This window comes from Perca flavescens, chromosome 22 (genome assembly GCF_004354835.1).
Source record: "Perca flavescens isolate YP-PL-M2 chromosome 22, PFLA_1.0, whole genome shotgun sequence".
NCBI lineage: Eukaryota > Metazoa > Chordata > Actinopteri > Perciformes > Percidae > Perca > Perca flavescens.
In genome coordinates, this window is record NC_041352.1 from 8,881,119 (window position 1) to 8,895,631 (window position 14,513).

Sequence of the window (14,513 nt, forward strand, 5' to 3'; positions counted from 1 at the left end):
TTGGTTGAAGTCGCGGGTAACTCCGGTTATTGGTCATATTTACGGTAAAGTTGCGGTGATTGGTCAAAGTTGCGAGTCGACATCGCAAATTCCTGGAGCGACGGAATATTGTGCAATTTGAATGACATGCTGTTATCACAAAGCTCTTTTTGTGTCACATCTCCTTTATTGTGAGGTGCAGGAGAAGGCTGCACATTGTAAAGCTGCCATCATGTTGCTTCTCTTGTCAAACTAGCATAGCTTGAGCAATAGCGTCTTGGACCCTTGGTGTTTTGTTATGCATTTAGAGCACTGAAGGAATACAAATGACCTTGAACATCTTTAGAAATACATGTTAGCATTTTACCCGAAAGCAAGTTGAGATAAGATGGACAAGATGAAAGGTCACTGTCTAATTAATATAGTCTCTCCCATGTACTGATCATATCAAGGCCTCTTGGGGGAAAAACATGTCTCTTTAATTAATACATTGCTCGTCCTTGTCATCTTAAAGGACACATTTCTATTACCAAGTTTAGCTGCCTCATCATGAGGAGAAAACCAAGTGAATAATAGCTTTCCAAGTTGAAGAAAAAAAAAGACAGATAGTCTTATTTGGATCTTGTTGTGCATGGTAATTGTTGAGCTGTGGCCTGAAGCAAAAACGTACTGAGCCAAACAGCAGCTCCCTTATTTTCTCCTACAAAAAAGACATGGCACAAATGGGATTCGTAGAGTCAATGTTTCTTAACAAGCCTCCCATCAAAGCCTTATTTGGCTATTCCGGGGAGACAGCATGCATCCAATCCTAAGTATTAGAAGGGAGGCCTGATATTTGTTATTGTGATATTGATGTCCCATACAGTGCATAGATTGCTCACCACATTGTTTTCCACTCCCATAAAGGACTGAAATGGGCAGAAGTGGCCCCTGTGTTTATCACTGTTTATTTGTCTCTGTTGGTTTATTAGTTTGTGCGGCGCTGCTTTGTTTGCCTCCAGCTTGCTTGACAGCTTGCCTCCACTGGGAACAGAGTGGCCTCGGTGTCCCAGCTCTAAATATACAACAATTTTCACCTGACGTTCAGTTTGTCTAAAGACACTGTTGTTTGGGGGAAAGCCTGTCAGCCTTTGTGGATTTATGTGCAATAACATCGCTGATGGGACAGGGCTTTAATCAACTTTGTTATTAGAGAAATAGAAATGATTAAAAGGAAATTTCCTCAAACTACAGACAAAATGATAATGTTTACATTAAAAGAGACAATCTTTCTTTTTTGTATCTTTTAAAGGTGCCATGATGTTCAATTGCATGTCATATTATTATAGGTGTGAAATTGTATAGAGATTTATTTTGTAAATGAGGAAAAATCGGCACACTATGAAAATCTTTTCTAACATTAAACTAGGATACTAGATGTGATAAAAAGAGCCCTTTAAAACCCACAATGTGCTTATGTTTGATGTATTAAAATTATAAGTTTTGTACAAAAATGACCCAATCCTTGAAAATATATGTTTTTTGACGGTTGAAAATTTCTATACATGGTGGCTTAAACGTGTGCTTTTACCAACAGATTTATACTAACAATACTAACCTGTTATCGTGTAATTTTACCTGATAATAATTAAGATGCATACACTGCAAAGGTTGCCTTAAAGAATAATATGTAATTCATATCCGAGATGTTTTTGCAAATCCAGTATATTGCATAATGAAATGTTTAAGCAATAGTTCTACATTTTTTGAAATTGGCTTACTTGCTTAATTGCAGAGAGTAAGATGAGAATATTAATACCACTCTTACTTCTGTACAGTAAATATGAAGCTGGAGGCAGCGGCCAATTATTGTGTAAAACGACAATTTGCAGTTTCACAGGGGTTTATGTTTATGTGTCTTGGCTAGGGAAAGTTACCAAGCAACCAGCAGATAATCCTGGAAGTTACTGGTACAAAAACAACTGTAAAACTGTGAAATGTCTTTCTTACACTTCAGATTTTGTACAGATTAAACAAGATTTATAAACTAAGCTGAGCTAACCGGCTGCTGTCTCTAGCTCCATATTTAACGTACAGTTATTAGAGGGCATCGATCTTCTTATCAACATGTAACTCACGGGGAGAAATTGAATAAGCCTATTTCCCAAAATGTCAAACTATTCCTGTAGGAGTTTAGCTAAATCAAATTAAAAAAAAAGAAAAATTTAAAATACGGGTACACTTTACTTGAAGAAAACATTTAGTGAGTTGTTGATTTGTTAGAATGAGAGCATGAGAGAATTCCCAATTTCCCCACAGGGCTTATTTAAGTTTTATTTTAATGTGGCAGCTGGGTAGACAATTAAAGGATATGAAATCCACTTGATTTGATTATGATATGCTTTTGATGCAGCACGGTGCACTTCAAGTAAAGCGTCACCCAAAAATGTGTTGCATGTTTGACTCTCACTCCTCTCTCCTGTCTTTACATTGCTCCCGCCGCAGCCCGGGTGTGTGACAACGAGCTCCTGCGCTGCCAAAATGGCGGAGTGTGTGTCAACAACGTCCGCTGCAGCTGTCCCTCAGACTACTCAGGCCTGCTGTGTGAGAAGCCCCGCTGCGAGTCGGAGCTGGGGGGCTGCGGGGGCCCCAATTCGGGCCAGGCCCCCCTGACGCCTCCATCATCTCCCAGGCTGCTGCTGCTGCTGCTGCTGCTGGGCTCGGTGCTGCGGAGAGAGGCCTCCTGCTGGCCCGCTGTGCTCTGAAGAGACCCATGACCTGGTGGGAGTGATGAACTCCCCATCGCCTTCACTTTAACCTTCCCATCCCCCCCTCCCCCCCCCCCCCTCTTTTCAAATAATCAACAACCATTAAACAAGAACAACCATGAGCTTTCTGGACTGTACTGTAACGAGCTTCTCCGCCGCCAGACTCAATGGACACTCGCGCTGACAATAAAGGGAATGTGACAGACACATGAGTGCAAAAAAAAACAAAAAACTTTTCATTTAATTTCAAAGAATATATAGAAATGAAAATAAAACATATACTTCTAAAAATGCCAGATATTATTATAAAAAAAAAAGAGCATTTGCCTAATAAGAATAAAATGTGCAAAGAACAATGAGCCCCCCCCTCCCCTTCTAAGCCATACCAGGTACTTAAGCTCCTTCCAGTTTGAGAAGGGATAACTGAGGATGACAGACTCGTTCACGTCCTCTCTTATTGCCACGGCAACAACAGCTGCAGACCAATCAGCTCTTGAACGACCCCCCACCCACACACACACACACACACACACACACACACACGCACACACCCCCCCACCCGCGGGACGCTTCTGCGATTTAATGTTGGCTGGACTGATGCCGAGGAAATCTCAAAGAAACTGTCCCCGCTGAGTGGCCGGCTGAGTGGCCGGCCGACTGGCCTCCGAAACATAACCGTTATACTTCAACACAACGACAGACAAACAGCGGACAACACACAGGGAGCATTCTTTGCTGTCAGTGCATTGTGGATAGAAGGAAATCTGCCCGGACTGCCACTTTGTGACACGAAAAACCTCGTCCACGTCGAGCCCTCTCTAGCATCTGTCTCTCCTTTCGATCTCTATCTCATCCTCCCTCCTGTTCATCCTCCCTCCATCGCCAACCCCCCCACCCCCTGCCATGCTGCCACAGACCTGTGCTTTCGTGAACGTTAACTCTGTAAACCCTTGTTGGTTGAAAGATTCTTTTGTCCGATGTTAGTGATGCACATGTGTAAGAAGCCCCTTCCCCTCCCCCTCCTTTCCTCTCTTGCAAAAAGAAACTCCAATGAAGCTGTCTGATTCTTTTTCTATCTATAGAGCCACCGCGCTCCCTTACGATCATGGTCCGAGGATAGTTTTCACCTGAGCAGACGAGAAGTGCATAAAAAACGCATCGGTGTATTTGCTAATTCTTTTCTCGACAGAGCAAATAGAAAAAAAAAAAAAGTCATGTAGTCCTTTTGTATCTTTGCCGAACTGTGGTTGAAAAAAAGGCAACCTTTAATGTATCTATTTAAAACATCCAAATGCAGAAGCAATTGTTTATGGGTTTTCTTTTCTTTTTCTTTTCATTTCCATTTCTTCCATTCACCTATTTTATTTTTTAATATTACTTTGAGTTGTGCGGTTGATTTTCCTTTGTATTGGCAACGTGCTGGCATCAAAGAATATCAGTTTACATATACAGTATTAATAAAGTGTAATAAAATCCCACCAAAGGACATTATAAATGTTTTGTTCTTGCTTTAACACTTGAGAATTTAAGTGAATAAAAGTTTAAACAACTAAACTGTGTTGATAATTTGTTGATCGTAGGAAGGTACATTGATCTGAGCTGTGAATGTCAGACTTTTTTGGAAACTATAAGATTATAGATGGATGTCCTGATTGTGTTTCTTTGCTCCTGGTCCTGATTAGAATCCTTATTTTGACTGTCGAACAAATACCATCCAATTGCTTTTTGCAACACGTAAATTTACAGGCTCATAATTTTTAAATCAATTCCTAATCATTTCCTCTAAAGAACCATGTCATTTGGTACCAAATCTCAAAGAAACTGTCCCCGCTGAGTGGCCGGCTGAGTGGCCGGCCGACTGGCCTCCGAAACATAACCGTTATACTTCAACACAACGACAGACAAACAGCGGACAACACACAGGGAGCATTCTTTGCTGTCAGTGCATTGTGGATAGAAGGAAACTAGACACAGTGTTAGTGCTAGAGTTACCTGAGCATAAACCTTTTCTCCAAAGGACATTGTCCTTCATTTTCTAGCTGCACAGCATACTGAGGCTACTTTTCATTAAAATACAGTAAGTTGAGTAAAGGAATAGTACCTGCATCTCAGGTTTCCTGTATACTTTTGTGATACATATCTGTGCAGGGGAGGATCAGTGTGGATCTGCTGTAGCAGGAAGATCTCTTCAGCTCCCATGTGAACTAAATGCAGTTTTAAAAAACGTTTTTTGAACCAACAGCAGCACCTGAGAGTTCTGGTTCACCTCTGAAATGTCATTGAAAGACAGTCTGGGTATCGGGTGTGGAGCCTTTGGTATAAGATATTGTTTGAGTTTTATTCATTTCTGTCAGTATTTTTACCAAGTGATTACTGCAGCTAATTAGAAATCTTAGTTCATGACATTTTTTTTTAAAGCCTTGACATTCTGTCCTGTTATCTCATTTATATCTGCACGTATGATATGCGACAAACACTTGAGGTGCTGCCTAAGAAGTGCTGACACATTGGATTACATGCGATCTGTGGAACTGAAACCCCAACAAGGCCACCCTGACACTACGACGGCATAAAAACCTGTGTATCAGCTTTGGTGATATTTCTGTGCTATTTATCTTGAATTCAATCTGGGAAAGATTTGTTTCAGTGGCATGCATTGTCGGAGGCACTGAATTAAATATTTACAACTATCGATGTCTCGCGGAGACCCGGTGTTCAAAGTTTATATAGTGGGTCTTGTCAGACACTCGACAGTTCATCTATAATCTGAAATATTTAAGCCGTAGCTCCGGCTAAACAGACTCCATCCTTTTTCTTCTTTTTTAAAAGTTTGACTCAGAGGAAATAAAGGAATTTAAGGCCGTTTGTTACGATAATAGCTCACAAAGAAGGCAATGAAACTTGAAATGTAAACACATTCACATGCTTAATGTAAGTTATTTTTTCTTTTCTTCTCATCTTTTTATGCTGAGATTACCAATCTAATGGGACAGAAAGACTAAATAAAACATTTTGGTTTCCCGGTATTGTCTCTTCTATGCCAAATTAATTGATTCAGATTTTTCATATTCTTGTTTGTGTCTGAGCCAGAGCTGCCAAATACAAATCCCCAAAACAAATTCAATTCAATTCTTCTTTTGAAAAAGCGATCTTCAGTGTACTGTAGCACCGTTACTGAACTGAAAATAAAAGACCCTCTTTATTTGACTGGATTCAGGTTTTAGCTGTAAGTGCTGGGGTTTCTTTGCATAAGTTATTTCAAAAATATAGATATTTGATTTTTTTTATGCTTTTTAATGGGTTACATAGTACTACTATTTGATACCGTATCTGTTTTGGTTTATACAGCATTACTAGCAATTCATTCCATAGCACACATTTAACATGCAGATGCATATCAAAAATTGTGAGAGAAGTACAAACTATAAATGCAACCATGTAAAATTGCATCACATATTAAAACAGGAAATAATAGATAACACAGACTAAAACTAAACTATTTCCTCCACCACTGTTTTGAGTGTGGGAGAAGTGTCTGACATCAGGGACGCCCTGATGAATTCAGTCAAAGTCACTTGTTTGTCAAGGTCCCCTGCAGTGGCCCTAATTTTAACCATGTGTTCAGCCCAGGTGTCAATGCACCATGCTGCGTGGAGAATTAAAATAGAGTTGATGTCGTTTGGGGAGAGGACTTCATCCCAGATATCTCACCTCCAGCAGCTGTTGGCTGACCCAACCATGGAGCATCTCCGAAATACCTCAGAGCAAACCATCCGCTGCCACAGGATTATCTCCCCCTGTAATGTGCTTTGTGGCTGGCGAAAAGTGTTTAAAGGGGCAATGTTATTTTTTTATTCTGCCCTGTGGCAAAAAATAGTGTGGAATTTATCTGTGGGGAATCAAAGACTCAACAAAGACATTTCAGCTCAGGAGTTAATGAATGTTTCATCTTGTAATGTACCAACTGTGTCACTCACAGGCCACCGTAGTTCAAGGGTCAACTCTCTTTGTCAGATTTGTGCAAATCCAGGAACACAACTCAACTTAAAAGTTAAAACTCAACTTAAAACTTGTGGAGAGCTTCTCTTTGATGCCTTAAAGACTTGTCTTAAGAACTTGACACTTTGAGGCGGATGCTGTTTCCATTTTCAGTCAATGACGATGCAAATCTGACCATTTTCTCATCTATTTCAACCAGTTCTGTATAGTAAACCTAATTCCTCACTCTTGCCTCTTGAGGCTTTTCCCATTTGCTACTGAGCCAAATCGCCATCTGATGCATACTTGGGTTTCAAGCAAATTTAGAGATCTTTATCCATCTACCATCCTTGCATTCTTTTATTTTGGAGTCATACTTCAGCTGTGTTGGACATTATGCCAAACGCATCACAGAGGACACAAGAAACCACAGTAAGACATTTTGAGATGCTTGAAATGATAAAAACCTGGACAGACTTCTTGTGTTTCCTAAACACAAGGAGCAGTCCTTATGCTAAGCAAAGCTAACCATCTCCTGGCTGTAGCATATTTAGACTCATTGGAATATACAGCCTGAGAGAACTACCTTTGCAAAGGTGCGCCATATTTTTCTTGAAAGCCAATCAGAGAAGACTGGGTTTTTCGGAAGGGGGGCTTCAAGAGACAGGCGCTAAAACTGAGTGTTTCAGACAGAGGGTGAATACAGACAGTTGTATTCAGACAGACACGAGAACATGTGTGCGTGTTGTTTCTATTCTGAGTCACCTATACTATAAACTCAAGACCACTGCCAAATAAACAGTTCTTAACTTACTTACTTCTTAACAACCAAAACCTAACCAAACCTAACCTTCAGGGAACGTTCGCGCAACCAAAAATTGTTAGCTGGGTACACACAACTGCACTGTTTATAGTACCTGAATCAATCTCACCGTGAATATCTAGGCTTCCTTTTTGTTCAGGTCAGGCAAGTCATCGGATGATGTGTCCTTATTTGGTAAAAGAAATGTCCTGGATCTTTATCTGTGTCTGTTTTCTATTTCTGAGATTCTTTGAAAAACTACTGTCTGTAGATATCAGGAAGGACACACAAATACTTCACAAATCTAAAAACTCTTCCTTGGCATTGGGCTGGACAGCTGTGGTTTAAAGAGAACTGTATATTTTTCATATAAAGAGTCATGTCCTCTACAATAAAAATAATATAATTCATACGGCACCTGTCATGTATTCTCTAGAGAATTAACAGTGGTTCATGTCGGTGGCTGTCATGTGAAACCTGAAGGTGTCGAAGGATACACATCAATTAATCATACTGCATTGTCTATTCTCTTAAAATAGATTATCCTTGGTTACTAAAATATTTCACTCTGCATGTCTTGACAATTTAATGCCAATCTGCCATAATCATGGCGTTTATTCAGCATCATTTTATGAGAATGAAACTGACAGCAGACATGTATATGTATATTTAGCTTGTGTACTTCAGACGACTGATCCCGTGTTAGAGGGCAGGTGAAAACAAGCCTAAGTAGACTTACATTTGGTCGGGTTGAGAGGTATTGACCTTGCCCCGGCACTCTTATTCCCGCTATGGTTGTGATGTGTTTGTTTGTGTGATGATCAATGCACTTATTGAACCGCACACAGCAGTTATTGATCAGTGTTTCTTTTTCCTACAGTGGGCGCTGAGTGGTTTCTCCACACTGGAACCAGACATACAGTATGTCCATTAATGGATACCAAAGCTCCTACTCAGCTAGAAGCTTTCACAGAGCTTGACTGAAATGGTTCGACTTTCCTTTAGAAATGGTTCTTTTGAAGAGGATTTTTTTCTTTTCTTTCATCTGGCCCAAATCTTTCCTTTTAAATCATAGTAGCATTAGCAGGGAAATCGCAATGCTTGGCTAACTAATGAATACTTCCTCCGTTTTTTCAAAAGTACAGATTCCTTTGGGGACCAGAACACCTGAGAGTTTCCATGGTGATATTACCAGGGTAATATGTCTCCCTGCTTGTGATGTAATATTGTATGTCGAGGATCCTTACCTGGCTGGAATATATGGTCCTTTTTCATGTGGGGGAAATGTCAAATAGTTTTAAATAATTTCCTGCAGTGTTTGGAAACACAGGTTATTCTTAAAGGTAGATAGACTTTTAATACCATGAAGAAGAAATATTCAGAATATGATATTGATGTTTTTTGTTTGATATGTCATCAAAAGGCATGATGGATTTACAATATAAACTATCTAAAGCCTGATTTATGGTTTGAATCTACGCCGTAGGTACGCGTAGACATGGACTCTACACCGCAGCCTGACGTGCACCTTCCCAGAGATGTAACTTCACGTTGCGCCGACACAGACAGCAACAACTGTGAGTGGTCCGCTTGGCTGTGGCCTGGTAGTGTCGCATTTCCTCCTACTCCTTTATGGTTGCGCGTTCATCGTGAACAACATGAAATTGAGGAGAGGGTTAACTGCTGCTGCTTTCCGACCGCGATCAGAATGCACACTGGAGACACGTTGTTGTTCTGCCTCCCCCCTCCAGAGTCGGTACCAAAGACTGTATATAAAATCAGTTCTTGCTCCGGATCTAATCCCTGTCACTCTCACTCGATCTACCCCACACCCACACCCCTCACGCGCACACACACACACACACACACACACACACACACACACACACTACGTACCGGCTTTGCTATTCTCCTAAAGAGATCCGCTAGAACGACGCACTTGTGCGTTGGTGTGTGTGTGTCGTTCTAGCGTATCTCTTTTAGAGAATAGCAGGACCGGCATGTGTGTGTTTGTGTGTGTGTGTGTGTGTGTGTGTGTGTGTGTGTGTGTGTGTGTGTGTGTGTGTGTGGGGAGCGAGTAAGAGAGTCAGTGACGGTGATTAGCTTTGGAGCGAGTAGCGTCTCTAGAGTCATAGTGAGAGAAACAAAGTGTCTCCCCCTTGCTTTCTGACCACGGTCTGAAATCTGTAGCAGGAAAAGTTCACCCTCTCCTTGATTTCATGTTGTTATTATGGAGAAGGAGAACCAGGAAATGAATAGGGGGAAATGCAACTCTATCAAGCCACAGCCAATCGGACCAATCACAGTTGTTGTGGTCTGCATTGCCGTGATGGGTAGTTACATTTTTTGAGAGGTGCAAGTCAGGCTAAGGAGTAGGATCTGTATCTCCACGTACCTACGTACGTACTCGTCGATTTAACGCTGGACCATAAATTGGCCTTTAATTTTCTCAACAGTTTAGGCCACTTACGTAGGCTATAAATGTACTATACTTTACCTAAATCAGCCAATCAACAACACCATAACACTATGGTCTCAGGAAAGAGTTGTCTGGCTTCACAAAGGCAGTATTTTGCAGCGCTATTGTACTGCATTGTGTTATACTGTGCAAGTGATCTTGTGCCCCTTACTAGAAGAAAAATAAAGGTTTAGACACGGTTCTTATCTATATGCAGGACCACAGCTGTGAAGACGTTCTCATTATCTTGTGATTCACATAATATCAGCTGCACAGTGTTTACTCAGCGCAGGGCCCCATCACATCGTCAGAGTGAAACAACACATGGGAGAAAAAGTGATTGAGAAGTGAGACTGAGGGGTGACATCTTGCTGCAGTAATAATATTGCGCTGTGGTACAGTGTTAAGCCATTGGGATTCAAGCTCTATCATGCTTTTTCCCCAGTACTTTAAAATACTTGACACTCACGATGATTTTCCAGCTGTGAGCAGGGAATGTTAGAAATGTAAAGTGAGTGGAATTCCATCGTGGCTCAACACAGTTGATGGATGTCCTACAACTGTTCTAATGCCAGTGAGAGTCAGGAGTGTAGCGGGAGCCGACACCAGCCACCATCACATGGGTAGAGAAGGTTTGATGTGACAGTTTGGCAACGACAACCTTTTCCTGGGCCAATGGAATTATGCACCTGTAACTGTAAACCACAGCCAAATGTAACTGGCAATTCTGTGAATGGAATTACAATAGGATTGAGAAATAATCCTATTTAAAACAGTAATGCTGGCTGAGCTGGCTGAAATGTCTTGGCATTGCTATCGCTGCACAGTACATACAAAGCGGAATGGACAACAAACCAAGGGCTAACATCTAAATAAATATAAATGAAGACCGGAGCATTTTACATTATGGTAAATACTTACTGTGCAGTCCTAAATCTGGAGATATAAGACAGTTGTTTTTGAGTTGTGATCCTAATATGGACCATTCAATCTTCTCTGTAGACTTTGTTAAGAGAACCCACAATTTATGTGGTTTCATGAGACTTGTTTTAAATGATGTAAATAATTTTTATTATACAGATATTGCACCAATCAAAATTGCCAGTATCGACATTGTCAATCTGAAAGATTCACCCCCCCCACCGAGAAAACTAAAGTTGGTGGTGCTATCACTGCAGAAAAATAAATAGCACTTGAATCTCCACTTTTTATTTTATTTTTATTTTGACCAGATGAGTACACAAGTCAAAATAAGCACTAATAATAGTAACTATTGGCGCGTTTGTTGCACCATGTCCATCTTACCAATTGACCTAATTGCTGCTAATGACAGCCACCTGTGTGTGCAACAGGTGAGTGAGGAAGATGTCAATCAAGCACAGTGTGTACATGCCCACAGAGACCTAATCAGGTCAAAGTGGAAACACCGGTGTGGGTGGAGCATAGGCGAGCAGTGGCTACAAAAAGCCCAGAAGCCATTTTTACACAGACTGTCTCTTGCATGTGTCACATAAAGCAGAACTCTATAGAGCATTGGGTTTATGAGATGTTTAACAAAAATAAAGATGCTTAATTCCATTTTTTTTCAGGTTTTAATTTAAAAATACTTTAGCAGTCACTAACTGAGAAATAATGCCCTGTAAGGATTTACACTGAGGCTTTGTGAGAACAAGTGGAGCAAATCAGTCCCACATCACACTTCACTCTATCCGGTGTTGGGTCGCGGGGGGAGCAGCTCCAGCAGAATATAGAAGTGCTTAGATGTAAAGTAACAGATTGGGTTTGTTTTCTCGGTCACTGCAATGTGTATAGTATCAACCTGAGTACACGCTGGCCGTTTTCCACAGATGTAGTGTGTGCTGTGGGCAAACGGCGTGTGCAACCGCAGTGTCAACACTCTGATATACTGATAGACTGAACAAATGCAGGGTCAAATAAAAAGTCACAAAGCTCACGTGGCAACAAAAAAAAAAAGAAATCCTGTGAAAGTGGATTTTGTTTTCTATCTTTCAGCACAGTTTGTTTTACCACATTCTTCCGCACCTTTTTTTCTGTTTTGAGCGCACACTTAAAAGTAATGTTAAACCTCTGATCTCATTGCGCGGTTACCAGCTAATTCAATCAATCAAAGATGTAAGTGAAAGTCCTCTCTGTCACGTTATCACTTTTCTTTTACGCTAATATGTCTGCACAGCCGATATTCATTCACGTCTACTTTTAAATGCAGTTCTGTCAATGTTAACTGTTGCCTGTGTGTCGCACTAAGACCAGAGACAGCTGTCTCGTCAGAAATAGAATTGATTTGGTGCCATGCCCGTGGCAAAACACCTGATGTGTAAAAACTCACAGACATATGAGACTTGCTGCTTTGATTTCTGTAAACCAATTTGGGCAAAGACAACAGCGCCTGGATTGGCTGTTTGAGTGAAAAATTAAAAATCAGTCCGTGATAGAAAAGTTGTCAGTCGCAGCTTATGCTACGTTTACACGTGGCCGGCTATTTTCATAAAAGTATATTTTAACCTCTCCGTTTAAAAAAACAAAAAAACATTGTGCGCAGCTGTCAGTTTTCAGAAAAGTGTTTGTTTACACGTACCCGTGTAGATATGCCATCAATGCAGTCAAGAGCACGCCAAACCTGCAGGTGGCAGTGTAACGAGGAGCTCAAGCCCACGTAGCCAATCAGAATCCCGAAAATAGCAACAACAGCAACAAATAACTTCCTCTTTCTCTCTCTCTCAGCTGCCTAAACCTCTGTTTGTTTCAGTTTACATGCAAATGTGCAAACGAAGGTTTCAAAAATCTCTACTCTGGCCGGAGTTTTTAGAAAGACTCGGTTTCAGAGGCGAATTCTCCGTTTGTGTGTAAACGAAGGGTACAAACGAAGGGAAATGTCTCCGTTTGTAAAAATAATCATGTACGTGTAAACAGGATCTTAGTCTTCCAGGATTGCTTCGGTGCCACAGGAAATTCCTCCGAATGCATGTCTTTTAACCGATGCCCGTTTCCTTTCGCTTTCTTTGTTTTGTCATTTTAAACTCCGGTGGATTTCTGAAGACTATGGTTAACTGCTCCTCAGATCTCTGCAGGGTAAATTCAGACAGCTAGCTAGACTATCTGTCCAATCTCAGTTTTCTCTCGCACAATTAAAACAACTTTTGCACGTACACACGTTCCACCGAAACAAGTTCCTTCCCGAGGCTATTTTGCAGCGGCTCCGTGCGGAGCTTAGCACCGCCCATGACGATTGGGATTGGTTTAAAGAAATGCCAATAAACCAGAGCAGGTTTTTCTCCCATCCCGGAATGCTGTGTGGCGTAGCCAGACTCTCCTCCGCTCCGCAGCGTGTGGATGGTCTGGCAAAGCGAGACTAGTCACAGCTTAATGTCATGTAGGACCATGTTAGCTAAATAATCCCTCTTTACTGTTTGCTTTGTCTCATTGTTTCGGTGAAAAATGAGGCCACACTGGACAGATAGTGATATGCTCATTTGAAGTTTCTTTCAGGAGATGGAGGTTGGAGAATTAGAATCCCTGTAGCAGTGTTCACCTTTAAAGAGGCGGGCTACTTCATGCTATCCTTGATGTTCCTGCAGGTACACCATGTAGTGGGAGATGGAAGTAAAAGGGTGACGGTCTGAGGGAGAAAATTATGCCTGCTTACTACAAATGAGGGCCAAGATGGTCATCATTAGCCAACATTCCTGTATCTTTTTTTATTGGGAGAACAAAAGAGAAGCGCTGGGTTCTGGAAATACAGTTTGCGCCACTGCTGGCATCCCTGCATCTTTAATAAAGCAGCCGTATTATGGTCCAGCCCTACTAATGGGAATATCTCAGCAAAGGCTCTGGCAGAGAATCAAACAAAAGGCGTTTATTGGATGGTAAAGAGGCAAATATGGCTAAAAGTCCTCCGGCCTGGCAACTTGACCACTGGGCAACCTCCAGGGTTTGGACAGCACGGTGTGTTAGTTGGCAGCTCAGCAGCAACAACCAGGGAGAGTAAATAACAAAACCTCCCTCTTTGCTTCTCATCTACAGAATTAAAGTGCCCTTGAGCATGCCAAATCCAGTGTGAGGTGCATGAGTAAAATAGTTCCATATATGACGATTAAAGATGTCAAACCATTTGTAAGAGAAGCTTCTCTTAGAGACACAGTGCAGAAAGTATTGACACTGGGTGACTTTTTTTTTAATTTATTTATTTTTTTTATCTTGGATCCATCCTAGTGAGAAAGGATAGTGAAAAAAATGCGTTAGACATTTTTGTTTCCTGAAACTCGTGCCTAACCAGCTGAGAATCTCTCCTCGGTCTGGTTTGCGCTGATGAGCAAATGCAGTCTGTAACCTAGATTGTTGCCTAGGAAGTCCTTCATTAAGGAGCCGTCTCTGAGCAGCAGAAAATACCTTTTTTGCTTCCGTTTATCCCCAAGGACACAAACAGGTGTGTGAGTGAAATAATTATGCGTGGAATGTTTGCTCCGAAATCTTCTGCACAGCCTTGGTTTGCTGTGACTTCAGAAGATATAAATATATATATATATATATA

At 41.2% G+C, this 14,513-nt stretch overlaps 1 protein-coding gene across 2 annotated transcripts in view; it reads left to right on the forward strand.

The window, feature by feature from the left end:
* The window catches only part of ntng1a (netrin g1a), a 334,454-nt gene extending 331,713 nt beyond the window's left edge, over positions 1–2,741 (forward strand). For both annotated transcript variants that reach the window (XM_028568877.1, XM_028568878.1), the window contains one exon: positions 2,464–2,741. In XM_028568877.1, coding sequence (XP_028424678.1) covers positions 2,464–2,723 — 260 coding nt within the window. In that variant the 3' untranslated portion in view covers positions 2,724–2,741. The remainder of the gene's footprint in view (positions 1–2,463) is intronic.
* Positions 2,742–14,513: the final 11,772 nt, after the last annotated feature.